The sequence below is a fragment of the Scatophagus argus genome, chromosome 24, assembly GCF_020382885.2.
Source record: "Scatophagus argus isolate fScaArg1 chromosome 24, fScaArg1.pri, whole genome shotgun sequence".
In the NCBI taxonomy this organism is placed as follows: Eukaryota; Metazoa; Chordata; class Actinopteri; family Scatophagidae; genus Scatophagus; species Scatophagus argus.
In genome coordinates this window covers 4,262,160-4,289,805 of record NC_058516.1, presented here as the reverse complement: position 1 = coordinate 4,289,805, position 27,646 = coordinate 4,262,160, and the positions used below count along the sequence as shown (strand labels likewise).

General features: G+C 43.1%; 2 protein-coding genes and 1 non-coding gene across 5 annotated transcripts in view; 2 read left to right on the top strand and 1 right to left on the bottom strand.

Moving 5' to 3' along the window:
• Window positions 1-27,596, bottom strand: part of atp7b (ATPase copper transporting beta) — a 38,302-nt gene extending 10,706 nt beyond the window's left edge. Inside the window, exons 1-22 of one of the 3 annotated variants that reach the window (XR_006842706.1) lie at window positions 27,230-27,596; window positions 23,318-24,089; window positions 22,227-22,457; window positions 21,984-22,147; window positions 21,718-21,879; window positions 21,560-21,633; window positions 20,698-20,881; window positions 19,986-20,219; window positions 19,496-19,587; window positions 19,277-19,404; window positions 18,824-18,978; window positions 18,593-18,727; window positions 18,303-18,497; window positions 17,663-17,845; window positions 17,355-17,538; window positions 16,800-16,940; window positions 16,571-16,713; window positions 16,284-16,487; window positions 16,087-16,204; window positions 15,796-15,898; window positions 15,253-15,581; window positions 11,430-11,490 (exon numbers count right to left, since the gene is read on the bottom strand). Coding sequence is in view for 2 of the 3 variants with exons in the window: in XM_046382434.1 (XP_046238390.1) it covers window positions 15,302-15,581; window positions 15,796-15,898; window positions 16,087-16,204; window positions 16,284-16,487; window positions 16,571-16,713; window positions 16,800-16,940; window positions 17,355-17,538; window positions 17,663-17,845; window positions 18,303-18,497; window positions 18,593-18,727; window positions 18,824-18,978; window positions 19,277-19,404; window positions 19,496-19,587; window positions 19,986-20,219; window positions 20,698-20,881; window positions 21,560-21,633; window positions 21,718-21,879; window positions 21,984-22,147; window positions 22,227-22,457; window positions 23,318-24,089; window positions 27,230-27,394 (4,047 nt within the window). In the remaining variant the exon portion in view is untranslated. Of the gene's footprint in view, window positions 1-11,429; window positions 11,491-13,377; window positions 13,648-14,992; window positions 15,582-15,795; window positions 15,899-16,086; window positions 16,205-16,283; window positions 16,488-16,570; window positions 16,714-16,799; window positions 16,941-17,354; window positions 17,539-17,662; window positions 17,846-18,302; window positions 18,498-18,592; window positions 18,728-18,823; window positions 18,979-19,276; window positions 19,405-19,495; window positions 19,588-19,985; window positions 20,220-20,697; window positions 20,882-21,559; window positions 21,634-21,717; window positions 21,880-21,983; window positions 22,148-22,226; window positions 22,458-23,317; window positions 24,090-27,229 lie in introns of those variants that run through there. The other 2 variants (XM_046382434.1, XM_046382433.1) reach the window with 2 other exon arrangements.
• On the top strand, window positions 6,134-7,678 carry LOC124055546 (leucine-rich repeat-containing protein 3-like). Its single transcript, XM_046382438.1, has one exon. The coding sequence runs from the start codon at window positions 6,337-6,339 to the stop codon at window positions 7,123-7,125; it is 789 nt and encodes a 262-aa protein (XP_046238394.1). The 5' UTR covers window positions 6,134-6,336; the 3' UTR covers window positions 7,126-7,678.
• Window positions 10,101-10,173, top strand: trnar-ucg. The gene has a single exon. It is a non-coding gene; the product is annotated as a tRNA-Arg (tRNA).
• Window positions 27,597-27,646: the final 50 nt, after the last annotated feature.

The window sequence follows — 27,646 nt, the reverse complement described above, 5'->3', positions numbered from 1 at the left end:
AGGAAAAGAAAAAGAATAACCTGCACTATAAAAATAGCACATATACAAAGCAATCTAAAAATGTATACAGTATACAACAAATAAGCCGACAGACAGGATTCAGGATTTAGTAGGTTACATCTCCAATTTAGTAAACACTGATCTCACCTTTTCCTTGACCGGGAGCTCCAGTTGCCATAGTGTTGCTGAGTCTGGTATCCAAAAGACTGCCGTCGCAATCCACCGTCCCGGACTCCTGTAGCTGCTTAGTCTGCTACTGGAACTTGAGGGTCGCTGAGAAGTTATCTTGGCACCGTGTTGCGGCCAGCGTCAGGTACGGACGAGCATGTCCTCTGCTGCTCAAGTGACCGGGACAAGGCCGTGACAGTTTCCGGAAATGATAAAATGTTTCTTCATATAACATCAGCTTGCCGTAGCATTCCCGGCTCATCGCTCACCTCCATGCTGACCTGGACCCGAACGCGACCCTGCGCAAACTTCTCGGCCAATCACGCGTCAAGTTACCTGCCTTCCGTTTCCACTCTACTTCCGTTCACGCAGGCATCCGTTCTTCTCTTGCATGCATGTGTTTTCAGATAAACACACATTTTCTCCTGACATGTTTATCATATTAAATGCATACACTGAATGCATGTGCATAAGAACTAAATGTTTGAATGCGTTATATGAATATGACAATAAAATATGTAGGTGTGTGAATAAAATACATTGATTTGAGAGTGAACATATATGTATGTGAGAAGAGAATATATGAAGAAGGTAAGACCCAAAGGTTCTTCTTCTTCTGCACTGAAAGCCTCACAGTAATTTCAACATCTTGATATGAGTGATTGAACCTACAAACTGCTTTGGCAGAGTGGATATTGAATATCCTTGTTTTTATTTTCTCCAGGGTATATGATATATACCATTTTGAGTACTGTGAAATTTTCCTGCCCCCTGTTTGAATGATAGTTTGACTATATGGTGCGTGTCAGAGCAGAAATGGCCACTGAGTTTATCTAAAGAGAACACTGACAGCTTTAAGCAGAGCACAAGACAACACCGGTAAATGTTAAGTTTCATGCTGGTGAGATGGGGATGCCCCAAGTTTTTGGGAAACAGAAAATGTTTCCAGGATTCAAAAATTTTCCCCTCACTGACACCAGAATCTGAACATGAGCTGCTGAATGGTTCATCATGTTTCTGCAAAGTCAAATCTTTCACTTGGTGCATGAAACAGAACTGTTTGTAGCTGAAAGGCTCTGTGGGGAGGACTATCAATGTTGGAAGATTGTGCATTAAACCCCTTTACATTCAGTTTTGACTTTCTCTCCTTATGTTTTTGCAAACGCTGTTTATCATTTTGTCATGCAGTTGCTCATCTTGTGTACTGATGAACCAGCCAGGAGAGTTTAATGTCCATTCAAGCCTTGGAAGTGCTCCAGCTGCAGCCATCTAATATTCTCTCTGCAGAAAAAGGACTGGACCGCCCAAAATAACTCCATCCACATCACAACTCCATTGGAGCGAGTTCTTTATATAGCCTGAAAGAACGATGTGACATCCAGCTCCTCAATCACCTAAGAGGCTCACAGCAAATCTAACATGACATCTGACTCAGAATTAACCACTGATCAGATAATCTGCTGCGGTTAAAGAAAAGGACACAATTACTTTCATCTATCGTTTGCTGTGGCCTGTCAAACAATACACTGGGGGTAACCTGGAGCACTGTGCAACAGACTGTGCTCCCCTCAAGTCAATTTACCTTCAATAACAGTTCAATAAGGCTTTGTCCCACTGGGCTCGTCCAAAATGTAGAGACATTCTCTGCCCTGGCTTGAATGTTGGACTGAGTCCACGCTATCACTCAGCATTTCTGTAAGGTGCTTAAAGACAGCCTTCTCTATGATGCAAATGACTGATGTCAAAACATACAAAAATGGACACGTGGATCACAGAGCTGAAACACGCCGTGTCCTCGCTCACAAGTGAGAGCAACAGCGAGAAGGGTGAGCAGAATCCAATGTCAGACAGTCTCTACAGCGGGAAAGCATTATCAAATGTACTGAGCGTGGCTTCGGAGAGGTCAGTATACACTGTAGGGCAGTGTAGTGCGGCTTTCAGAGAGTGACTTCGCAATGTCATGTGAAACAAACCAGTCATGAAGTGCAGATGGGACAGAATGAAGTTGAAACTACAGCTTTGCAAACAGGAAATAATGTCTGCTGCATTTCATTGTTCACCTGATAAATATGTCAAAATACAAATTATGTTATGATAAAATCACTCTGTGCAAACTGCTTACAAGACAAACGTTCCCTAAGTTGGCTCAGCTCCATATCATTGTGATCCTGTGGGGCAGCATGAATTTATTTAAGATGGCTTACCAGGCAGGAATTTTGCCAGGACTCTGACAAGATGAGTAAGGCTGTTTAACAGATGCCTTGGCAAGTTTCGAGTAGTTTAAACACCAAACAATGTGAAGCAGATCTATCAGCCTGATTACCCAGCAGCGGCAGAAACACCAGGGGCTATTTTGGCATTTGACATGGTTTTGGATGAAAATGAAGCAAACTCACACATGCAAAAAGAAAACTTAAAAAATGCTTCAGTGGTCACTATAATCAATAAGTGTGCCTTTCAGCAAAATTGACAGGGTTGCCCTGTGCACATTTAATCGTGCAGATGCTTGGCAAAGCCCTGGTTGCACTCAGGTGGGCTTTAGGCTGCAGCGATACAGCGGGTTGCACCTTTAAAGGTCTTGTGTCAGAGTTGGTGTGAAAAACTCAAGATTGATTGATTGCAATCAGTAGTTTATGAAGACTGACAGAATGTGACACGTAGGCCAAACAATCAGTCTCAGATAAGAGCATCAGGGGAATAAAGCACTCAGGGGTTTGGTGCTTTTCCAGCTCACACTATAGTTAACTTTGCTGTGGTGTGCTTCAAACAAATACCCACAGGCATCAAAATATAAATGAAATTAAATGTGCAAAGGGAGGCAGAGCAGACCTCCTAAAACCAGGAAGAAAAGGTTTCGATGTCATTCAAAGGTGCAAGTGTACATAAAATTTAAATTTGATACGCCAGTGGGTGCAGTGGACTGAAAAGGGAACAAGTAGGGGAGTAGCAAAAAAGAGATTTTTTTAAAAAACAATAAATAAATAATTCAACCAATCATTTACCACAAAAGCAAATACCACAAAATGATGTTGAGTGTCCATCATACGTCCCTAAAGGCTCAGAACTTTTCTCACGCTTCCTGTTCAGCATAAGAATAAGAAACAGCAGCCTTGGCAGACAAACTCACTTACCTGGAAGCCTCACTAATTAACACATTAGAGCTTGTTTCTTTAATCCATAGACAAACTGGAGTATAAAACAATGCACGGGTTTACAGGTGGGTGCTATGTGGACCAGTAACTTCTTGAGGTCTCTGCTGGTTGCCTGGCAACTGGATATGGCCAAGAAAGTGCAGATTACTCCCCTGTAGGACAGCAAATTGAGATTTTAAAGGGAAATTTCATAACATTTTATCCAAGAGAAGAGTAAAACTTTAATGCCCAGAAGTGCACACATGTGCTCTTTGCAGCTCACCATCGAGGACAGCGCCAAACAAACACCGAAACTAAACCGAGACTAAATCAAAAGCACCACCAGCCATTTCCTGCTGGACATGTCCGCTTGCACCAGTAAAGCAGCTGCAGTCTCGGCGTCTGCCTGCTACACTCCTTGTGCCACATACTGTGGCTCAAATAAGTGTCTGAGTCAGCCAATGAAATGCATCCTCGTCCATAACACTCTCTGCACTCACATTTTGGGATGTCATTTCTGCTGTTGGAGGAGCTAGATTGCAAAAGAGTCAATAAGTAAACAATACAACAGTGCAAAAATATTCCTAAGTTCAAGTAAACTCCTGTCTTCAAAATCTTAAGAAAAAGTATAATCAGCAAAGGGTTACATTGCAGACAAACATTTTAAATTATTATGCACTGCATTGTTTATATTGCTACCAATGCAGTAGTACTGCTGTAGTCAGTGCAGTTGGGTAGTACGATCTTTGTTATACTTTACAAAGTGATTAAACAGTATATTTTGGGTGTAAAATGAAACATTTCAAAATGACAGTTTAATTAATTTTGGGGTCTATGCAGTAATTCAGAATTTCAGAGGGGAAATTGATACTGTCATCGCACTGACATAACTGGATGCTCGTCCGTGCAAAAGTTGGAGTTTCTTGTGACAGAAGCTTCCCGGTGACGCGCAGCTTCAGCGGGGATCCTTTTAATGGAGTGAGGAGGAGAAACGGGACCACAGCGGTGCGAGGTGCACTGCTGCGCCTCTGCGCATATCCACACACACACACACACACACACCGACAGACAGACACACAGCTGCTGCAAGCCCGCACTGACAGGAGCTCATAAACAGTTGGACCCGGACTCTCGAAGTGGCTCTGTTCTCTGGATTTCACTGCTGTCGGGCGTCTTTACTCCCAAAGGATTATTTGATGTTATTTATTCCTGGATGTTTCATGACACAAAGAAAAACATCTTCCCCTGCCTGCCCCTGACCGCATGGTGATCTGAACTGGACTGGAGTGAAGCTGTCAGGTAGGTGTGGACTCACATTACAATCCAAACTCACTTTTTACACTTTAACGCAGCTGGAAGAGGTCAGCACATGACGGATGACAGAATCATTTAGTGTGCAATAAAAACAGGAAATGGATTTTCGCACGGAGCTTTGATTGTTCATTTCAATATTATTCAACCTGTCTTAATTGACATTGTTAATGACTGATGTGACAGATATAGAAGATATTCAAAAATTAAAATAAGGCAACTTTAGGGAACTATTTATTATTTTCTAGATTCATTTATCAGTTAATGTTTGGGTTAAATCCGAGTTTTGGATCAATTGTGGGTATTTTTGCTGTTAAATCTTCTAAAGAAAGACCACTTGATTAAAAGACTTCCAGCTCCAGTGGTTTTATGTCACTTACTGGTAAAATAAGTAGATTTCTAAAAGCAATTTCCTATTTCTTTAATTTTTTTTTAATACAGTGTCCCTGAGAGGATGAATGATGGCACTTTCTAAGACTTGGCTATCCTGCTCTGACTGTTGCACCTCCAGTAATATAACCATAATATTCTAGCATTGAATTAGTTTTACTGAGACGTTTAGCTTATCAAAATAGGACACCTGGAGAAAGCAAAAAGCATGACCTTCATCGTCTTCATCAAAAAGCAGTGTCCTGCTTATCGGCTTCTCTTTGTCTTGTTATCTCCCAGCCTAATGCATTGTGTCCTATAGTCATTTTAATTTGCATCCTGACCTTGACTGCTCTCACACACACCACTGTTAATCTTATAGGCGACAACAGTTTTTATATTTAATCACAAATCACTGTTCCAAAGTTCATCTGCTGCATATTGATGAGCTCACACCTTGTTTAATGGCTTGTCATTTCCTTACAGGGGCGCGTTTTGATTGACGGGACGCATCCTAACAGAAAAATGCTATTATTATGATAATGTTGAACTTTAACGGCTTCCCCTCAAAGGAGGAAGACACAAAGTGGAAATGGTGTGGGAATCTCACCGAACACGTGTTGTGAGATGATGGGCCGGGAAAATTAACAACATAAGAATGTTTGAACGCACATAACAAGTTGTCAGTTCTCCTTCAAATTTGCATTGTTCAAGTATCACCTGTAGACAAAGAAACTCCTAAATGTGAACTTGACATTTTCTCTATCTCGTCTCCAACTTTTTTATCACTTTCTCCCTTTCTCAATCACAGGTTTCTCCCAGGTTAAGATGAACCCTCTCACCATGAATACACGGTTATGACTCAGCCTGTCAAGTATTCTGCTTCCCCTGCTCTCCTTTGACATCTCATTTAACTAGAATGCAAAGCTTTGGACATTTGCTCCTGTTTTGTTGGATCAGGGCTTTGTATTCCATAACTCTTATGGAGGTAATGTGATGAACGATAATGTCAGAGTGAATGTTGAAAAGTGCCCTAAGAATGAAACTTTAGACAAAAGACTCATCTGAATGAGGCCAGCTGAGCGACGCTGCAGGGATGCCAGCGCAGAGGACAACAGCAAAAACCTGCAGGGTCGTCTGGCAACAAAGTTGAACCTGGCTCAACTTTTGCTTTTCATAGGCAATTCAAATGCATTCAAGCACCCATTCCTGTGACAACTTTCCGGAGTTGTGTAACTGTGTGACTGAGGATCATAAATATCATATATTTGACCAGTACGTAAAGCAACACACCTTCACTGACGCAGACTCTTGCGTTGTTTAAACGCAGGTCCGATTTCAGTCTGAGGGCTCTCTAATGGCCTCTCAAAGCTGCAGGTCATCCACAAAACCTCCCTCCTGCCGTCCTCTTTCGTCTGCGGGAACATTGTGGTTTCTGTCAGTGATTATGACTGCGTACGCTTGCCCTAAGATCTGTCACTGCACGGACAGGAATGGTGTGGTGGTGCAGTGCACCTCACGCAACTTGGAGAACATCCCGCCCAACTTGCCCAAGGACACCGTCGTTCTCTTGCTTTCATCTAACCGGATCAGACACATCCCAAAGGATGCCTTCACAGACCTTCACCGTCTCAGGGAACTGGACTTATCTCACAACACCATAGAGAGCATGGAGGTCGGCGCCTTTCAAGGAATTTCTGAGAGCCTGCGGACCGTGGATCTTTCAAACAACCACCTCAGCAGCCTACCCAAGGACACCTTCACCAAGCTCCACGCGCGTGTCCGCCTGTCCCACAACCCCTGGCACTGCGAGTGCTCTTTGCAAGAGGTGCTGAGGGAGCTGAGGCTCGACCCCGAGACGGTGAACGAGGTCAGCTGCTACACGTCAGTGCAGGAGGAGTACGTGGGACAACCAGTCATCCAAGTCCTGGACTCTGGGATCAACTTTTGCAATTTCCACCACAAGACGACAGACGTGGCCATGTTTGTGGCCATGTTCTGCTGGTTCTCCATGGTGACTGCTTATATCATTTACTACATCAAACACAACCAGGAGGACGCCAGGAGGCACATGGAGTACCTCAAGTCCCTGCCCAGTTCTTCTCACATTAGCAAGGACTACGACACAGCCAGCAGTGTGTTTTAGTCTGTCTGAGGAAAGATGCAACGTGTGAATACAGATGAAAATGCACCAATGAATATGTTTACGGCCTACAAGGAATATTGAGAAGTGACAGCTTTGCAGCGTGATAAAACTCTCAATGATGGATTGCACAAGGCACAAAACAGCTGAAAGATGCTTGAAAAGTAGCACCAGAATCTTTACAAAAGAGTGAATTACTTTTTCAGCTTCCTAAAAAGTAACCTAGCAGGAAAAATACTCAGAGGCTTAAAGCGGTCTCGATTTGTTTTCCTTCCATGATAAGACAAAAGGTGGCACATCATTATTTTTCACCAAAAATATTTTGTGCAATGCATAAAAAGCATCTCAAAGGGAATCTTCACTACATCCCCAATGCATCTGATGATGTGGTTTAAGAGTTCACTGTGAATTCAACCACTGAGTGAGGTGAACCTGGGAGCCACTTCGGTGTCAGTCAGAGTTCGGTGAAATTAGGTAGCTGAAAAATAATCCCCAAAAGCTTGAGAAGGGGGATAACTTGTAGAGAAATATTATTTTTTAAGCTGTTTTTGTGAAAACGTACAGTTTTATGATGTAGTTCAAAAAAGTAAATCCTGACTGGGGAGTAGCAGAGAAGGTTTGCAGTCTCTCTGTGTACGCTTCTTAATGTAAAGACTTTTTAGGTTTAATAATCTACAAAGGATCTAAACCAGAAGTGCAGATTTGCTATCCCTGAATCCTTCGGGCACTGCTTACATTTCAGGTGGAACTGCAGCCATGAATTACATTTCACGCCTGAACACTTGTCACTTCACTTAATGTTTTGCTTCCAAAGGTAATAACTTTGCCACTTTTGAGAGTTAAAAAAATAAAAAAATCGATTCCTGTCACAGAAAATTTTGATTAGAGGAGCCTGTCTCAGCTCTGAGTCATCTCACAGGTTTATATAAATTACACTTAGGTAACATTTCTCAAGTTGAAGATATAAGAAAGTAGAAGTAGGAAGCGTCGTAAAGGGCTGAAACGCCTCAGTTTCCCTCTGCTGCTGTGCATTATTAAAATTATTCATTATTCAAATTCCAGTACATTATGGACATATTTAAACACACGTATAACAATTTAATAGGAAAACAAATTAAAATACTGACTACTACACCTTTATGTTTTGTTAGTTTAGTTGTGCTTACACTAAGCTTCAGCTCACCACTTCTTATGAGAGGACAGTGCTGCATTTATCATTTTTCTTCCTTTCTTTCTTGTTTGGAAAATAAAACGAAACAAAACATAACTTTTATCAGAATCCTGCTCCTTTTTTTGCCTCAGGAAATGATGGATCCGTGTGTTCTCTGATGGAGAAAGACATTTGAACTCTGCATCGAGTTCTGTGTTCTTTAAGGACATCATGGCCACAGCTTCCAGCCAATAAACATGCCACGAGTTTACGTGACTCTTAAACCTCCGCCATCCTTTATCAGCTCATCCAGAGCCACAACACACTCCTCACGATGAGGTCCTGTTATTTATCCCTCCAGATTACCATGAAAAATACCCGCAGCTCCAAATGTGGAACCTTTATATATCTTCTGCTGCACAGATCTGGATGAGGCATTAATACGTGTCTCGAAACCCTAAAATAGTTTCATCCCGCTAACAGTTCTAATCTATAAATCTAATGAGCCTTTCTGGAAAGCAGTTTGGGAGGCTGCTCACTACAGTGTCCATTTATATTAGGGAACTTCTTCTTCTTCTTAAAATATTCACATATGGCAATATAACAGGACTGCAAATCCCACAAAATAGCATCCAAATTACCAATAGTCATGTAAGTACAGTAGTTAGTAGTAGTTCTGCACTTTTTAACTTTTACATGTTTTTATTTTTGCTGCTTCAAAACTACCTCCCAAACTCTGTAACACATTATTACTATGACTGCATGCAGGAAGATGGGTGTTTTTCAACACAAGTCACAAAGCCAAATCAGAAGAAATGTCCGCAGTGGACCATCTAAAAAGCTGAGGCTTGCCTAATCAATTGCGTCATATGTTGGTATGCCTTATTTCTCTGCTTTGCTCTGAAAGCCGGGATAGAAAACCCTCTCCAGGTTTTCTCTGCGCTCTCTGTTCTTCATCAACTCTCATGAATTGTCGCTCGGAGGACAATCGCTTGCTTAAAATTGTGTGGTTTCTGCACAGTAAAGGACTTCCGCCTCAAACTGACCACAGATCAGATTACTCAGGCTCTCGTATTGCTGAACAAGCAAGACTCCAAATTTACATTGAAGATTTAAAGACACACGGCGGAGATGCGGAGACATACTTTCAAATGTGAACAAAAAAGTTCACAAATGAGTGTCAGAGTTGTGGTTCGTTGCGGAGGTACAATAATAAGAATGCTTTCTCAATCCTGTACCATCCGTATGAGTCAGAGTGTTGACTCGTGCCGTTTTATTAATGCTGTACTATTCAGTGTTCTTATTTGCTTGAATCCTTTGCATTGTCATTGATTTATGACACATGTTTCAAAAAGGGGATAACAGGATTCCTTTAGGGAGATTTACCACGACCTCTGCAGACTACCTGAAGGCCACCCTGTGTGTTCACTCATAAAACAGTGACCTTCAGTAAAATAGAAAACATCAAGACAAAAATGTCTATGCATCATATTATCAGTTTCTCTCTCTCAATACTGTCCACAGCCAGTCAGGATTGGGCTGCACATCAAGGTAAATGAATTCTTGAACATAGGTGGGACCAATTCTTTGTGTTGTCCCGTGTCAAAACCAACAGGTCTTAAGTCAAGTCTCAGGTCCTAAACTTTTAGTTTCGACTTCTGAACAAGTCGTTATGTGCCCTTCATCAAATGTAGTGCCATTTTAACATCAGAGCAATTTAAAACGCAGCAAGAGGTTGTTGAATTTGTCTGCAATTTTCAACCTGCATAGTTTGCGCAGCCTGCTGCAATTTGTTTTAAAAACACGGTGCTGCTGAACACACACTAAGGACCACGTGGCCTAATGGACAAGGCGTCTGACTTCGGATCAGAAGATTGAGGGTTCGAGTCCCTTCGTGGTTGATCTCAGGAAAGGAGGGGATGTATACGCACTAATAATTGTGTCAATTTAAAAACTGTGCTTCAGCATACTGACACTTAGTTAAAAAAGTTTTTTTTTCTGAACAAGACATTTACCTTCCATTGAAGCTCCCTCTCCTCAACAGAAGCCAACCAACTAAAACATCACATCAGACAAAAAGGCCAAAATGAATCTGTTGTTTTTGAGCCTGTCCCTGACTAATTCAGTAACAGATTTTGCAAACCAAAACCCCGTAACTGGCTGGGTAGCTCAGATGGTTGCAGTGTGGTGCTACAAATGCCAAAGTCATGGGTTCAACCGCCATACTGACCAATGGAAGTGGAACTATAAATATTTTTCCTTCCCAGTCTTGTTTCTGCTCACAGAAAAGTGAATGTTCTCCAATTTAAGCTGCATCTCCCCTCACTGACACCCCAGGAGGATGTGATAAAACCTGAGCCATCATTCAAAATGGACTAGTTGTTGTCTGCAATGTGGTGCTGACCAGACCACACCAGACTAAACATTAAAGCTGACTCCTTCCTTTGGTGCTTTTGGGCACCAAAAAGAGGTAATAAAACAACATGCTGTGTGATCACATGGCCTAATGGACAGGGTGTCTGATTTTGGATCAGAAGATTGCGGGTTCGAGTCCCTTGGGGGTTGAAAGTGCCAGCTTGACTTGAGTAAAGAAGAGGAATGTGTTTTTGAAATGCACTTGCAATGCAAACACTTTAGAAAGGGTTGCAAAAAAAGACATTCTTCAGAGGAAGGCAGCTAGCTCAGACACCTCGAACAGGCTACCCATAATGCCAAGGTCACATAGGTTCAACTCCCATTCTGCCCAGTAAAACCACAAAGCTCTTTTCCCTCCTAGTCTTGCCTGCTTTACATTTTAATCTATTTCTCTTCTACCGATGCCACACGAGGAGGTCATCAAATCTGACTCATTGTTCAAAATGGATGCTTTCTTCTTTGACCTTTTGCACGAGTCACTATGACTATCTAAACTTATAATACTGTTTTTTATTGACAAAGCGCAATAGAGTTGTTGCGTCCCAACAATCAAAGCCAAAATTACCGTATGTTCAAATTAAAATTACACATTTTAAGTGAAAGCAGAACCTAAATCCTTTTTGTTAATCTCTCTCTCTCAGTTCCAGGCCTGTTCTCAGCTATCATCCGTCACACAGACTTCTTCTAACACTCATTCACGTTCACACACACACACACACACACACACACACACACACCTTACCTTTGTCGGTCAGAGCTGATGCAGGACCACCTTCACGGATCACCTTTCAAGGTTCAAACAGCTGCAAAGAGACAGAAAATAAGAATATTTAGACCCTTAAGTTCTGACTGAGTTCCGTGCCTCCCACCCTCTTTCTGTAGGAACACAGTTTTATTTGCATTACATAAAGTCAAACCAAAGAACAATGCTGAAGGCTGTTTACAATTAACAAGAAATTCACCGCAGTTTACTGTACAGATGCTGTTTTAGTATCAGTAAAAATCTTCAGGGGACTATTTTTGCTGAAAGAAAATTGCTGAACGTGTGAAGCACAGTTTTACAGCTGGTGATATTACTGAAATGATGTCATGCTGACAGGACAGTTTCATTTCTAAGGAAGAATTAAGTTTTCTCTTCTACTTCCAGCAGGAGAAATAGGTTGAAATTAACTAAATGTAATTGAGCCAAGGTATTGTTTAGCTTTCCAACATGTACAGTATGAAGTATGCCAGTTATGCTAAAGTGGTGTTTATCCCATCACACAGCTTCGTATTCAGTGTTTGCTTCTGCACACAAACACATTTTGCTTTTGAGAAAGTAAGATACATGTTTCACGTTGCATTTTATTCTTCTTTTATTCCTGGAACAGACGGTGCACAGCTTTCTGAACACATTAATTTTCACTGAAATTGTTTCTGAAGACGGGCGACAACGATGCTGAACACGAGTGGAGAAAAACAAAGAAAATGCTGCAATGAATACAAACTCCTGCTGTTAAGACATTTGTGGAGCACATAATGTCTCATGATGACTGTCTGTTCTCCACAATTGCACTGGGAAGCGCATGCTAATGAAACAGGCCACTGACTCAGGAGGCATCCTGGAAGGCGAACATTGTGAGTGAATGACTGTTTGCCATCATCACGTTTATTTTTCCTATTCAGGGCGTATTCTCCAAGCACATTTTGATGTTTTTAATATGTGAGAAAGCCATTTAAGAAGAAGACAGGGATTAAAAAGGAGACACAAAGAGAGGCAGTCTCTGCATGTTGCGACAAAGAAGTTTCAATTTAGGATGCAGGTTTGAAGAAAGTTTGAGTTTAGAGAGGAGGACAAAATCATTCACCACTGTCATTGTGTTGCATGGGGGTTGGCGGGGCCACTCAGTTCACAAGGAAGTCTCAGAGATATGAAGCACTTGAAGTGTGTGTGTGTGTGTGTGTGTGTGTGACAGAGATGAGGCAGAGTCAGAAAGATAAAAAGAATGTATGAATTCAGCACGCAACACGACTTTAGATTCAGGGTGCATCCTCTGAGATGCAGTTTTTAAATTTATGTGTGTGTCTGCGACAAGAGGGAGAAAGCAATAATAAGATACGCTTTGGTCAAAAGTTAATGGACACCCAGATGTGATTAATAAACATCTAATTCACAGACCGAGGATGTTAATCTGCCATCGTTAAAGGGATTTTCTTCCTGACATTTCAACTGTGCTCTGTTGGCTGAATTCAGCCTCCTCTCTCCACAATTATAACAAGTTTTCCTGGTGCAAAATCTTTTCGACACGTGGCCCCCTAAAATAATGTAATGCAACTTTTAGATCTTAGTAGTGGTTGTATAGCCTATTAGAGCTGAAATATTGGCCCCATTAGAACATTTAACTGATTACATACCTCCAAATGTTACAGCAAAATTATAAGCCTCTGCAGAAGATTTTGTTTTCTCCAAAGAATTTTTGTTTCTGCATGAATTTAATGTTTTGGGTTTTGAAGTCCTGGTTCATTAAGATTTAGAAAGAAGATACAAACTGAATCAGTGCCCTCAGCACTCGACTATAATCTGTGGCTGGGGAGGTCATTTATCAGAGGCAGCTGCAGCTCTTGTAACAGGGTTTGTTTCCATCTATAAAAGGAAAGGTAAAAACAGCTATATCACAGCTAAGTGTACCTTTGCAGAGTGAAATGTTTAATCCCTTTGGGACTGCTGTAAGTACACTTAATCTTTTCCTTCTCTGCTGCTCTTGGGTCAGAGGATTGTCTTTGCAGGATAGCTGAAAAATCACTCACGGCTTCCCGACCTCCCAGCAGCGTGGTGTGCAAAGTGGGCTGACATTTCTGTGTGCCAGTGTTGGAGTCCCTGTGGTCTTTTATTCAACCCTTTTCCAAACTTTAAAGTCAAGAAACTAAACTGCCCTCCTCCGGGTAGCACCGTCAGGATGAGGTAAAGCCCAACACAAAGCCTGTATGTTGGGTAGAAATAGAACAAAGCAACAAAAAAATACAGTCAAAAATACAAGTGGATGAACTACTGCAGCTCTTTCTTCACCCGTTAAAATGGCTCTCTGGAAGAAAAAGAGTTATTAAAGGCAAGCCTCATAGATGTATGTTATTATGTGTCCTAAGGAAGCACGCTCTTACCTACAGTGCTGTAAATTGGACATCCTAACAGCTTAGATGGAAACTTGACATGATCCTCTTTGACTTGTCAAGCTGTCTTCGGATTTGCGCTGAAAAAACCTTTTCAGGCTTTTCAGAGTCAAGGATACGGACCACAGAACTCCCTCCCTCCAGAATAAATCAACCAAGCAAACACAAAACTCTGTGAGGTACATCAAATATTGTGATTACAGCAACAGAAGGATCAGGTCTGCAGTCATCCAAGTGCAAAGCCCAAGGCTGGATCTTATAATATAAATTTTAAATATTATATATATAGATATATGTTGACAAGAAGGATGTCATTTCTCCTCACGTCCCCTACTGCTGGTGGATACAGGAATGCAGAGACTCCTACAGTGCAGACGCAAAGATGCACGACACAAAATGGCTAAAGGGCTCGAATCAGTCTCTTCCAGAAACTTTGCCTGGAGGTTTAACACCTGCTCACACTTGGAATCTCAGAACCCATGCAAAGAACAGCAATGCAAACTGTCACATACACAAATTTGAGTGAAATGATCCTTTAACACTTACCTAAATGTGTTGTGTTGTCAGTATTACAGGGAACAAGTACCTTTTGGCTTGCCACAGGGCACAGGTGTGACTGATGGCCTGAACAATGGCTTCCCAGCAGGCAGGTCATTACTGTTATTGATGAAACCTGTGTTTTCCCTGCACTCACATGTCAAAAAGTCTGTTTAATCACAGTCGTATTTATATCTTTGAAGCCGTTATATCTATCACTTAAAATTCAGCAAAATGTGAAACTAATTCTTCTTGGTTAACTGCAGAGTCTGTGGATTAATCATATGATAAATCTACTTATTAATTAACCTCAGTGAAGCTCAAAATACATTCGGATGTCCAGAGAGTCTGCACTCCACTTCCTCCTCTTCACTTCTAAATATAACACAAGCTCTTTCCACTTGTGAAGCTTTTGGTTAAAGATAAAAATACAGCAACGTGGATTCTTCTGTTAGTTTGAGCGGCAGATCTGCGACCAGGATGTGCAAATTTCCAATCAAGGCACAAAGTCAGATGGAAAAAGTCACAAACAGACTTCCGAGATGTTTCTTCTCTATCGGCTCATGCATTATTTATAACCTGAAGATCTCAGACCGACACTCACCAGCACAGGCTCACCCAAAGAGACAACATGTCACTTTACTTTGACTTAGACATATTGTAAAAGTGTATTTTACAGCAGTGCCTTAAATGAAAATTAAATAAAATGTCAAAAATCATCAGCAATACATTCACTTTGTATTAGCAGCTTGATTTTCAGACTTTTTCCTAAGAAAGTTACAGATTGATGTTGACTTGGTGTTCTCAGAGCTACCAATAATAGTGGTTTAATGTCAGCACTTTTAAACTATTTATGTACAGTAAATACATAGAAAAATCACCCAAGAAGCTTCACTGAGCGGTGTGAGTCCTCCTTCCCTTTCCTCTTGACTACACATTACAGTCCTCTGCAGTCTGGTGGTCCAGGAGGGAGCAGCGGTCCTGCTGCTCCTGGACACAGTTAATGGACGGTCCCTGGCCGGACGGCCGGCTGGAGAGGGTGGGTTGAACGGAGCTGCTTTGGCTCAGCTGTTCCCAAGCTCGGGCGGGGAGGGCGGGGCTCCGCCGCTGGCCGTCCAGACCCAGATGTGTGCTGATCTGTGACGATCGGAGGCTCCTCATTAGGCCCCGCGCTCGCACCTCATACAGCTCCGCCGAGGTTTTCTTGTACCTGGAGGAAACAGACGGATATTATATTCAGCTCTGAGATGTGATGAAAAATATAATGAAACAAATGAATCCGGAAAAGTCTCAGAACATGATCAGGATGCACACAAAGTATAATACTCACACGCATTTCATTCACACTCCAATTCGAATGTCAATTTGAATATTCTCAAGGATTAACAGTTCATTGGTGTTTGAAGCAGTTTATATGGACTCACAATTTCAGCAGTAAAGAAGACAGAACCACTGACACGGACGAGGCCGCCATCGCAGCAGAGCCCATCCAGGGCTGGAGCACGAGGCCGACAGGCATGAACACACCTGCAACCAACAGAGGAGAGGACCGCATGGGCAAATGTTCGCTCACTGCAGTATGTCCGGAACAAACACAGCAGGAAGCTGTTTAAGCAGTTTAAGTACCCAACTTTGGAGGGTAAGTGAAGTTGATTGTGTTTGTGTAAGTCTAACTTGACGAATTTGGTGTAATTTGGTGTCTAATCTGTCCATACCTGCAGCGATTGGAATTCCTAAGAGATTGTAAATGAGGGCGAAGACAAAGTTGATCCGTATCCTCCGCACCGTCTTCTGTGACAGCTCAATACTGGCCACCACATCCAGCAGGTCATTCTGCAGAGTGAAAAAACCTCCAGGTCAGACACTTTTCTATCCCTCTACACAAGCCCGTCAGCCACAGCGCATCACCTACACGGATCAGGACGATGTCGGCCGCCTCAATAGCCACATCTGTGCCCGTGCCGATGGCAATGCCGACATCAGCTCGAGCGAGGGCCGGCGAGTCGTTGACGCCGTCTCCCACCATGGCCACTCGCAGGCCTTTTTTCTGCAGCTCTTGCACTTTCGCCACCTTGTGTGAAGGCAGCACCTCTGCAAACACCTTTCTGATCCCCACCTGTGCTCAAATAAAAACATGTGATTTCACTTTATAGACATGCAGGTGCCTTTTTGGGGAAAAGACTTGATAAATGTGTTTACCTGTGCAGCGATGGCTTTTGCTGTGCGTCTGTTATCTCCGGTTATCATCACCACCTCGATGCCCATGCTGTTGAGCGTGTGCACTGCTAATGCTGACTCTGCCTTCACTGTGTCTGCAACAGCTATCATGGCACACAGCACACCTGCAGAGGAAATGCATACAGCTTACAGTGAGGTGCAGACTACAAGGATAAAAGATAAAATCCCACGAGTGCTCTTTTATCCTCACCATCTATCGACACCAGGATGGCAGTCTGTCCTTTCGTCTCATGGCTGGACATGGCGGCGTCAACGTCTGCTTCGATGTGGTGGCCGTTCCTCCTCATCCACTCTCTGTTCCCAATCAGGACAGAGTAGGACAGAGGCTCACCTGGAAGCCGTGTGTTTATTGTTAAAGGTTTATTTTTACTCATAGTTTGTGTTTGCTTGTCTTCTTTATCTTAAATTTTCTCCAAGCTGGTCTTGTTTTTGTTTTGCTTTCTGATGTTATGTTGTCTCCCTGAGTATCCTGTTTTTGCTTTGTCTGCCAAAACAGGTTGTAAACTTTACAAACATTTAATTCATAACAAACAGCAGAGCTAACCAGCCTGGTGGACATCTTTGTTTAAGCTGAAATTAAGTGGGATTTTTATCAGAATCAGCTTATGTTTATCAAGTTTGACATTTCACTAAAGTGGAAATCAATTTAAGCTTGAGCTTGCACCTAAAGTAAAGCTGCTCTTCAGATATCAACAGGTAAATACATAATGCTGCATGCAACCCCAGCCAGTGAAAGGCATCAGACCTGCAGACGAGGCCTCTGCAGCAGAGAGGAGGCTACTTTCATCAGTGGTGGCTCCTGCCAGAAGGAAACACTCTTCACTCTGCTGGTGCAGCAGATGTTCCACGTTGGAGACCCGGCAGCTGATCCCACAGCCGGGCACGGCCTGGAAGTCCTGGCAGTAGCCCAGCATGGCGAAGCCCAGCTCCTGATACGTGCACACAGATTATCGAGTGTGTTGTTTTATGTGGGTACAAAGTTGGCAAAGCAAACCTGTAGTTGTTCAGCAGACTTTAAGTAATGTGTCCGATCTAAGCGGCTCAGACTTTCACCTCTTTGCAGTGTTTGGCGACTGCCGTGCCCAGTGGGTGCTCGCTGCTGGCCTCTGCTGTGCCGACCAAAGCCAGGATCTTCCTCAGGGGCATGCGGCCCGTTTCCCACAACACCAACACACGAGTCACCCGTGGCACGCCGTTTGTTATCGTGCCAGTCTTATCAAACATCACCGCACGAATCTGAGGGAGCAGCGATACACAACAGAGTCAAGACTCCATCTTACTTTTTGATGTTTTCTTTTTGATCGTCTTTGTGTGACCAGTGGATTAAGTCTCTCAGGCTCTTATTTTCACCATCTCTGCCTAGAATGACAAAATATCTGCTGTAGCACAACAAAAATTTAAATCCATGTTTCCACAGACGCAGTCAGTGTGGACGAGTTGGATTTAAACGTTGGTTTCGCCCGAGGCAAAACACTTTCTCATTTTCAGACTGCAGACATCTGTGAGAACATGAAAATACCTTTGAAGATCTGAGACCTGCTGCTGGATTACAGGTGAAGTGATAGGATTAGATGTGAAACAGCAGTATTTAATGAGATATGGTTGAACAAACAGGAAAGTAAAAATAACATCCCATAAAATATGAGCATCAAAGTACTAATAACCAAGCTCAGCAGGATGTAAAGTGCATTGCCTTATGCGCCAACTCCAGTGGCTCGCCTCCCTTAATCAGGATGCCGTTCTGAGCTCCGACCCCCGTGCCCACCATGACAGCTGTCGGGGTTGCCAACCCCAGAGAGCAGGGGCAGGCAATGGACAGAACAGTGATGGAGGCCTGGAAGGCAAAGCGGACGATGACCTCCGCCTTCGGGATGTTCTGGTTGTAACCCTGTGAGGAAGACAATTTCAAAGTACTCAGACTTTGACTTGAATTTTCAAAAGTTGCTTTTGTTCACATGTGAAAACTTTCGTGTGCGCACCTACCGGGAAATTCTCCCTCACAATTTCAAAGTCGACAAACCCGACTGCCAGCCAGGCCACCAGAGTTAGCAGAGAAACGATCACTATGAAGGGCACAAAGTAGCCACTGAGCCGGTCTGCAAACTGCTGGATGGGGGCCTGCACAAACAAAATAAGATATAAGATGCCAAACTTCTGTCACGAAGTCTTTATTGTGGGTCATAATCTAAAAATGAACTTCAAGCTGCCCTTCACCTTCGAGGTTTGCGCCTCTTCCACCAGTTTAACGATTTGAGACAGAGTCGTGTCTGCACCCACATGAGTGGCCTCCACCAGCAGAGTGCCGTGAGCGTTGATGGAGCCGGCGATCACCAAACTGCCCACCTTCTTACTAACAGGCATCGGCTCACCTGACAGAGGTGCATTCAGAGAGACAGACCAAGAAAGACCTTTGATGTGTTTTATTCAATATGTCCTTCCTCAGAAAGAACAAACAAAGGCCTTTAATTATTTCCTTTTGTCATTTTGTGATGTAGTTTTCCAGGCTTCGTGTCAGATAGCAAATAGCATTCGTGGATTTGCCGCAGTGTTTGCTGCTCGGTTCGACATAATTTGACACAAATGGCACAGGAAGCTGAGAGCAACACTTTTTCAAGTTGAAAGATTGTAAAAAAAAAAAAAAACAAAACTCCAAAGACCTTCTGCTACCTGTGATCAAGGACTCATCTGCCATGGAGCTTCCCTCGATCACATTGCCATCAACGGGAAACTTTCCTCCTGGGACGACCTTCACGATGTCACCCCGCTGGACCAGCTCCACCACCACGTGCTCCTCGCTGTAGCATACAAATCCACCTACAGTTACATGTCAGGTGGGAATTCATCAGCACAATTTTGCTTTAATGTAGAGAGCTGATGGAGGCTCACCTGACAATGGAGTGGCCAGGTCCCAAAGTGACAACGGTGGCATCAGTGGCTTGCAGCGACATTAATTTGGCCAAAGCTTCTGAGGTTTTACTCTAAAAATGCAGCAACGACAAACATTTTTAAAACATGGATCAAGTCACTGAATGGTAAACTCTGATTGGTTGGAATTATTTTTAAGCAATCACCAAATCTATAATTTTATCCATGTGACATGTTCTTAAGCAGAACCAGGGCTCATGTTAATTTTCTATTTAAAGGAACAGTTCAACACTTCAATAAGGAGATTAATACCGAAGTATGTCATGGAGAAGCTAATTCATTACCTCAGAAACAGATATAAATTCTACTGTTGTACCTCTTCATCAACTCCATGAAACACGTTGGAGTTATTTCATACCATTAGCTAACTGTCAATGTTCAGGTTCTTCGTTTGTTTACTGTTTAGCTGCATAATATTATTTCAACCATTGTGTCTGTTGTATACTTTTACCTTTGCAACGTGCTCCAGCCATCGACCCAGAGCGATGAACACGAAGAGCATAGGTGGCGTGTCGAAAAAGGTGACAGGGCTCTGGCTGGCTCTCTCAGCCATGGCCACAATGAGGACCACACAGGAGTAGATGTAGGCAATGGAGGTGGCTAACACAATCAGCACGTCCATGTTGGCTATGCGGTGTTTTAACGAGCGATACGCCTGGATGTAGAAGTATCGGCCTCCAAAGATCTGTGGGGGAAGAAAACTGACGGCAGTCAGAAAGTGGCGACCGTACTGTGGCATCTTCCGACAGAGATTCTTTATTCTTGCTTTTTGTTTTTGCAGCAAAGTAATCTGTTTAATTAATTAATTATCCAATTTTCAAAGGTCTTCAGGTGTTCCTTGCTCAAAATCCAGGAGTCAATTTTGTCGCGTTTGCATTGAAAGCACAATCTGAAAACAAAATCTCTCCCTTTCTGAGGTCTTAGATAAATGTCCCTGTGGGTAAAGGCCAAGCAGACAAGGAATGGATGGTATTTTCATTCACAAGAGCTATCTAGTGTCTGAGGCATGCATTAAACTATCAATTTACTAACTTCTAGAAGACACAAGACTCCTCTGACCTCCTCTGTATTTAAAAAAAGCTCTAAATGGATCACTAATCCCAGAGCTAAATGTGACTCTTTAAAAGAAAGCCCCCCATGTCAGACATATTGTGTTCCCTTACCTGCACAGGTGTACAGAGCAGGAAGAAGGCCAGGTTCAGGAGGGAGAGTCCGGGCAGCAGGTTCTGCTCCTCAGGCATGGAGCCTCCATGTTCCTGGTGTTGACTGTCCATCACCATCATGTAGATCATAAGGCCCATGACAGGCAGGCCAAAAACAAGGCTGAGCAGAAAGGAGCTCTTCCACCTGGAAAGAAGCAGAAATGCATCAAATTGTCTGTCAGATGTTTCTATGTGGACATACAGATTGCAGAAAGATGATATTCAGCATGTTTGAAAAACCTCCTCATAGCCCCAGTGGCCTAAGGGACGAGGCACTGGCCTCCTAAGCCAGGGATTGTGGGTTAGAGTCCCATGTGGGGTGCAGTGGCTCAGCACTGACATTGTTGAATGTCTGCTGTTTTTTGTATTGATTTCTACATGCACATTACTCTTTAAAAGGGAAGCAGGTCATGAACTTTCAATGGAACCTACCAGCTCGGACAGCCAAGCCATGAGGCCACTGTACTATTTAAAACAACACAGCACATTGTTGAATGCTGAACCATCTGAACCATCTGCCTGTTATCATCTGATTACATCTACTGTATAGTTAACACTAACTGAAGGCAATTACAGGTGCTTAATGAGTTATTAATGTGGCTCACTATCATTTTTATATCATCTTACTTGATATACTCATGCAGGACAGTTTTCTCACACAATCTGCATCTATGTAACAGAGGCTTAAGTAACAATCAGTATCGAGTGTAAGTGTATTAACATGTATTTGTGACGCCTGAAGGCCAGTGTGCCTTAAAATGGCAAAGCCCTTTAAGAGTGTATTCATTCTGATGATGAGGACGATTTTAAACCGGATACTTGCCGTCGAATTTCTTCTGTGTGGTCGAGGTTGTTTTTGAAGCCCGCCTTTACCAGACTGGCCTCAAAACCAAGGCCCTGAATAGAGAAATGAAAAGAGCACAGGCAGTTAATGTCAAAGATTGATAGGTGAGGAAGACTATAATAGAAAGTGATCATTACCTGAATGATCTTGACAATATCTCGAGCTCCGATCACTTCCGGGTCAAACTGGACCTGTGCTTTTTTGGTTGCCAGGGCCACTGAGGCCCCGAGGATCCCTTTGGTTGTAGTGAGCCTGGACTCAATGTTGTGGACGCACGATGCACACGTCATGCCTGTTATCTTCAAGCGAACATTGGAAGAAATTTAGAACATTTTTAGATTTTGTATCTCCAGCACAAATTAATTATATTTTCTAAATTGAAAATGCTGCAACATAAGCTTACAGTGAGGTCCAGTTTCCCATGTGTCACTGTATTGTCCTCTAGCACTGTGGCACCAAAGCCTAAGTCCTCTATGAGCTGAGCAACAGCAGCGGCGTTCATGACTTCTGAATCATATTTCACCTCTGCCTTCCCAGCCATTAGTGACACCAACACTGAAATGATTCCTAGAAGCCAAAGTAAAATACTGCCTTCACATGTCTGAACTAAAACAAACATTGCACAGCGACACTTGAGCCTGCTCACCCTTGTGTTTCAGCAGGTTCCTCTCAATGTTGGCCACACAGGAGGCACAGGTCATGCCCATCACGCAAATGAAGCATTTTTGAACTTTAGTCCTGCTGCTTCCAGAGGCTGACTGTGACCCAGTGCCATTGCTGACTCCAGCCTTATTGTGAGACTGTTGGTCAGAAAGGTGAGAAAGTCCAGAACGAGCAGGGGAGGACTTGTCATGACTCTGGACACTCGTTGTGAATTCTGCAGAGAGGAATGAACAAAGTCAGTAGCAGCAAGAGCCAAAATGCATAAGGACAGAGGTGGACTTTTCAGTGGGTGAAATACCTCAACAGATACTGGACTGAATTATTCAGCTTAGATTTTTAGTTCTGACCTTGAAGGAGACTACTCAAGCAACTGATATACACTCAGTCAGTTTCGTTTGTGACAGTAAACGAATTGTACAGAGTCTCTGCTTTTTAAAGAAAACCCAGTGAACTAAATGAAACCTGACCTTGAAATGTACATGAAGGAGTATGCTCATAATCTGCCTGAATTAATTCCACGTCTTGGCAAGCTGTTGGCCCACATGAGAGCCCTCCATGTCGCCCCAGAGAGCATACTTGTCTGGTTGCCACTGCAACTGCTAGAAACAGAGCTGAGCTAAACAGGAGGTGTCCTGTTGGGCTAGTGGACCAGAGCATTATGTACCTCATACTGGAAAAGAATTTAATCAAAGCGTTTTTGCTCAAAACCTACTGGGGCTGTCTTTTGCTTTCTCTGTAGAGATGCTATTTGCTTTTCAGGACTGTAATGAACACATTCTGTGATCATTTTGTAATTCTTATGAATACTAACTGACTATTGGCTTAGGTCATCATAATTATAAATGAACCATAAGGTGAATCCCTGAAACGAGCATCGCATAGAGACACACATTGTCATGTTTCTTATGTCTCCCGTCTCGTTTCAAAATAAAACCCCTGCACTCACACTGCCGTCATTTCTTGAAGTGTTTTATCTTGACAACTGCCACACTCTATTTGATGTGCAGCCTCAGTGTAACTGACAGCGTTTAATTATGTATGCATGTTAAGTAAACATCACTTGCTGCCGCCTACCTTCAAGTGATGCATCAAAGCCCATGTCCTCGATAGCTGCCCTGAGCTGCTCCGGCTCTGTCAGACTGGGGTCAAAGGTTATCGTTCCCTTTCCCTCCTTCAGTGACACCACTATGGAGTGCACTCCCGTCACCTGAGAGATCCTCCCTTCTATGGACTGCACGCAAGAGTTGCAAGTCATCCCTACAATCCAGATGGTGACAGTCTGGATTGATGAGTTCAATGCGTCCTCCTGCCAATAGCTTATATCTTGTCCAGGTGGATCTTCGGTCAATAAAGTGGTGTCAAAACCCATATCCTCGAGCTTGTCTCTCAGCTCCTGTTGGGTAACTAGAAGAGGCTGATATACAATCAGTGCTGTGCCCTCTTGAAGGGACACCTGAATATGTGAAACCCCAGATAAAGGACCAATATGTCCCTCAATGGACTGCACACAGGACCGGCAGTGCATACCATCCACCCTGATCCGCACAGCTGACTCGACATTGAATCCCATGCTCTGGAGCTCCAAGGCGATCTCTTTGGTTGTGATAACTGAGGTATCATAGTCCACTCTGGCCAAGCTGCTGGTTGGAGACAAGCTGGCAACAAGTACTCCATTCAGGGTGGCAATTCTGCTTTGAACAGCTTGGGCCTGGTGCTCAGGGGAGAGTCCCAGGAGTTTAAAGGTTGCACTGGAGACAGGTTTGGGTGGAGGGTAAAGTTCACTCTGACTGCCATACTCGTAAGCCAGGTTTTCAAAGCCATGTTTCTCAGTGTCAGGGCCATTCCTCTGGGAAGATACAAGAAATCAGCAATCTTCTTGAGAAACGTTTCCTGCTTTCAAACCACACTGTTGTAGCTGCACAAGGCCTGTCTTATCATGTAAGATTTTTAATGCTGGTACATTATTACTCGATTGGCTCAGGGATAAAGACAACATCAACCTCAAATGCATTTTTAATTTCCTGTTGAATCAAAGTAAACATGCATGCTGTGTTTTTATTTCCTGAGCACAGGAAAAGTGAAACAAATGTGATGGTTCCTCAAGCCAACCACCATTCAAGTACCCAACAAGCATCCACTTGACCCCATTCAGGCTTTATGTTCCTTCATCCCTTGTTTAAAGCCTCCACCCACAAAGCTCTGCTCTCATGAAAGAGTAATCCCAAAAGTTGTGTGAAGATCAGTGGCCAGCCATCAATAAGGACAGGAAAAAAACAACACAGTGCCAAATGGACATAAAAATATAAGGTTTCATTAGCAGCTGTTACAGTTTTGACCTACAACTTGTACATGTTATTAAGCTCAGAACTACAGCCTCCATTGTCTATTAATGATCAAACTGAAAAACTAACCAGGCTACTGGTTAGCAAATTTTCCAATCTGACAGGCAATAAGAACACACAAATCAAATAAAATCTTTACTATAACAGCTTTCTCCAGGATTTATTGTCTCAGTATCTAAAATCCAGCAACAGAACAAACACTGAACACAAATCACCTTGACGTATCTACTTTAGATGTTATCACATAGGAATTCAGCTGAGTGAAGTAAAAGTTTCCCATGGAAAAAGAGTTTTAATCCCCTTGTGAATCAATTTATCACAACCACTTTTCGTCAACACTGGCTGGACCGCTCCTTTCTAAAAACACAGACCTGCTCCCGCTAATCACCAAAACCTCAAAGAGGACTTCATCATCATCATCATCTGTTTCCATGCACTAATCTAAGCCAGGCTGGAGGCTGTCATGTAAAACGGGGGTCTACCTTTGAGGCCAACAAAGAAAAGCCCAGCGTTGCCAGTTTGGTGGCCTAAAATCCACATGACTTGCCCTTCATGTAAGCCTCCCAACGTGACTCTGCTTAAAGTCAATAGTCGTTGGAACCTCAGAGAACAGAAGAGAGAAGTCAGGTCCTGATGAAGGGCTGCACTCCAAACAGGAAAGCCATTTGGAAATTTAAATCCTTCATATGCTAGTTATAAAGTTACTACAGACATAAAGATGATCTGTGTCAGCCATCTATTTTGGAATAGCATCTTTCAGCACCTCTTAAAAAGAAAGGCTGGTTTGGAGCCATTGTTTGTTCAGTTTGAGGCCCAGCAGATGGGAAATCACCCCAGGTGGGATTTGAAATGTTGGCCATAACATGAGGAAGAGCTGCCCGCTAAGCTCCTGCCACTGTCTGAATGGCTTTTAGTCTGAATAATCCAGCCTGTGTGGCAGACTTCTCATCTTGAGAAGCATCACGAGGTTTTTATTTTAAAAATTCTATTTTTTTTAAAGTTGTCCTGCAGCATTATGGCTGAAATGCCCCACTTGTGGTTACACAAGTGAAACCCCAGGTGATAAACCACCTTCGTATTCAGTATTAACACATGAGCTAAATCACACGAGACAACCCAGAGTGTCTACAAATCTGTCTTTGTTTTTGCTTTTTGATTTTATTGTCATCACATTATCTTACCGCCTGGTTTTTAATGTAGTAGCAGTAGCAGTACTGAAAGGTGGCCTCTGAATAGTTCTGTTTGGGTTCAGCTGTTCAAAGTGCAACAAATTACACGCAGGCACACGTCAATCAAGGCAAACGTTTCCCAGAAACACCAAACCAGTGTCTAAACACAGTAAACGATGTAATAGTGTCCCTGCTGTATTTTATGGTTGGCTTATCATTTTAAACCATGAGTGGAAAGAGGAACTCATGGAGCCAGTAGGTGATTTGAGAGGGGTGGGAGGGGTCCGTTTTGTTATCAGTTAACGAAAATGTGTCCCCCCCTGTCAAGCTGCCATCCCTCACCAGCAGCTGGAGAAGTAAATGGGGCGGATAAAAGTAATTTCACATGGCGTGTTCAGATCTTATCATCAGCAGTGGACAGACATGCTCAGGTACTTCAAAACCAGTACGTCTCATATCTGAGGCCGTGACGATGATTAAAAGTGCACCGCAGTGAAGCGACACCACTCGACAAAGCACAGAGCATCTTTTGTGCAAACACTCAAATCCCAACTGAGGACACAGACATGAAAATATTTCACAAGTTAGACATGGACATCTGACCTCTAACTGGTCTGTGGAGGTCCATAGTATAAAGTAGCAGAAGAAGAAAACACTCAGGTAAAGTACAAGCACCTCAAAACTGCATTTATCTCGAGTATGTAACAGTCACACTCAGTGACTGCACATTTCACCATTGGTTATTTGAAACGTTGACACTCAGGTTTTTATCATGATTGTTAAAACTAATCCTGAACTCTTCTGAATGCCATGACTTGCATGATTACATTACAGTCACTTGGCTTTAACCCAGAGCACATACAATAAGTGCTTTCACCCTGTAAAGCAACAAGAGCTAGAAGTTACAGGCGACACATGAGCATATTCAATGACTTCATTCACTTCCTGACAATAAAACGTTTAAATGGTCTGACACGCAGGCGTGGGGCCAAAATCATTCAATAAATAAAATGATTCTTTTAGCTTGTAATCCATTAAAAGAAAGCAACATCCATCTGTCAGTTGTATTTTTCATAAGCATGGCTGAGTCGATGGTGACTAAAGTATCATTTCTGAGTAAACTGTTCGTTTATATGTTTAATTTCAAGAGCTGTCAAACGTAAAAAAGAGGCGAAATCATCCAACACAAATCACAAATATTGGAGAAAAAGGTCAAAGACTGAAAACAGATTCCTCTGACAGAATACTGTTTTCATCGCTCGCCCCCTCACAGGTATCCGGCCTCAGGTATTCCAGTCACCATCATGATCATCCTGCTGCTCATCGGGGTCGCCCTTAAACCTCGGATGCGCCAAAATACACTGAATTAAACCAAACTTCTGCGGGTGAAAACTTTCAAAATAAAGTTCCATCCTTCAGCATGTCCCACTGTAGAGACGGGGTTGGGGATTTTTGAGCACGGACCGGAGGCCTACCTTGAACCCCGGCGCGCAGCGCGTCGTGCCGCCGCACTCGCAGTGGATCGCACAGGTGCAGTCTGGTTTACAGGCACATTCAGTCATACAAATCTGCTCCCCGGCGCCGTGCGACGACTTGGACGCATTCTTTGACGGACTTTTCGGCGACTTTGGCGAAAACATGCTGGAGCTGCTCTAACCCCGCTTGTGTTATCTTTGCCTATCTGAGCCGGAGGGCAAAAGTCCGCAATGGGCACGCGCTCGTGGAGATAAGAGGAGCGCAGCGCAGCGCCGGTGCGCACTCCGCCTAAACGTCATGTTTTTTGGAGAGAGCGTGCGTGTGTTCAGCTCTGGAGTTGGAGGTTTTTTGGTCAGAGCGGGGTTCAAGTAGGAGAGGTTGGGCAAAGCCTCCAATCACATGACTTCTGCATGTTG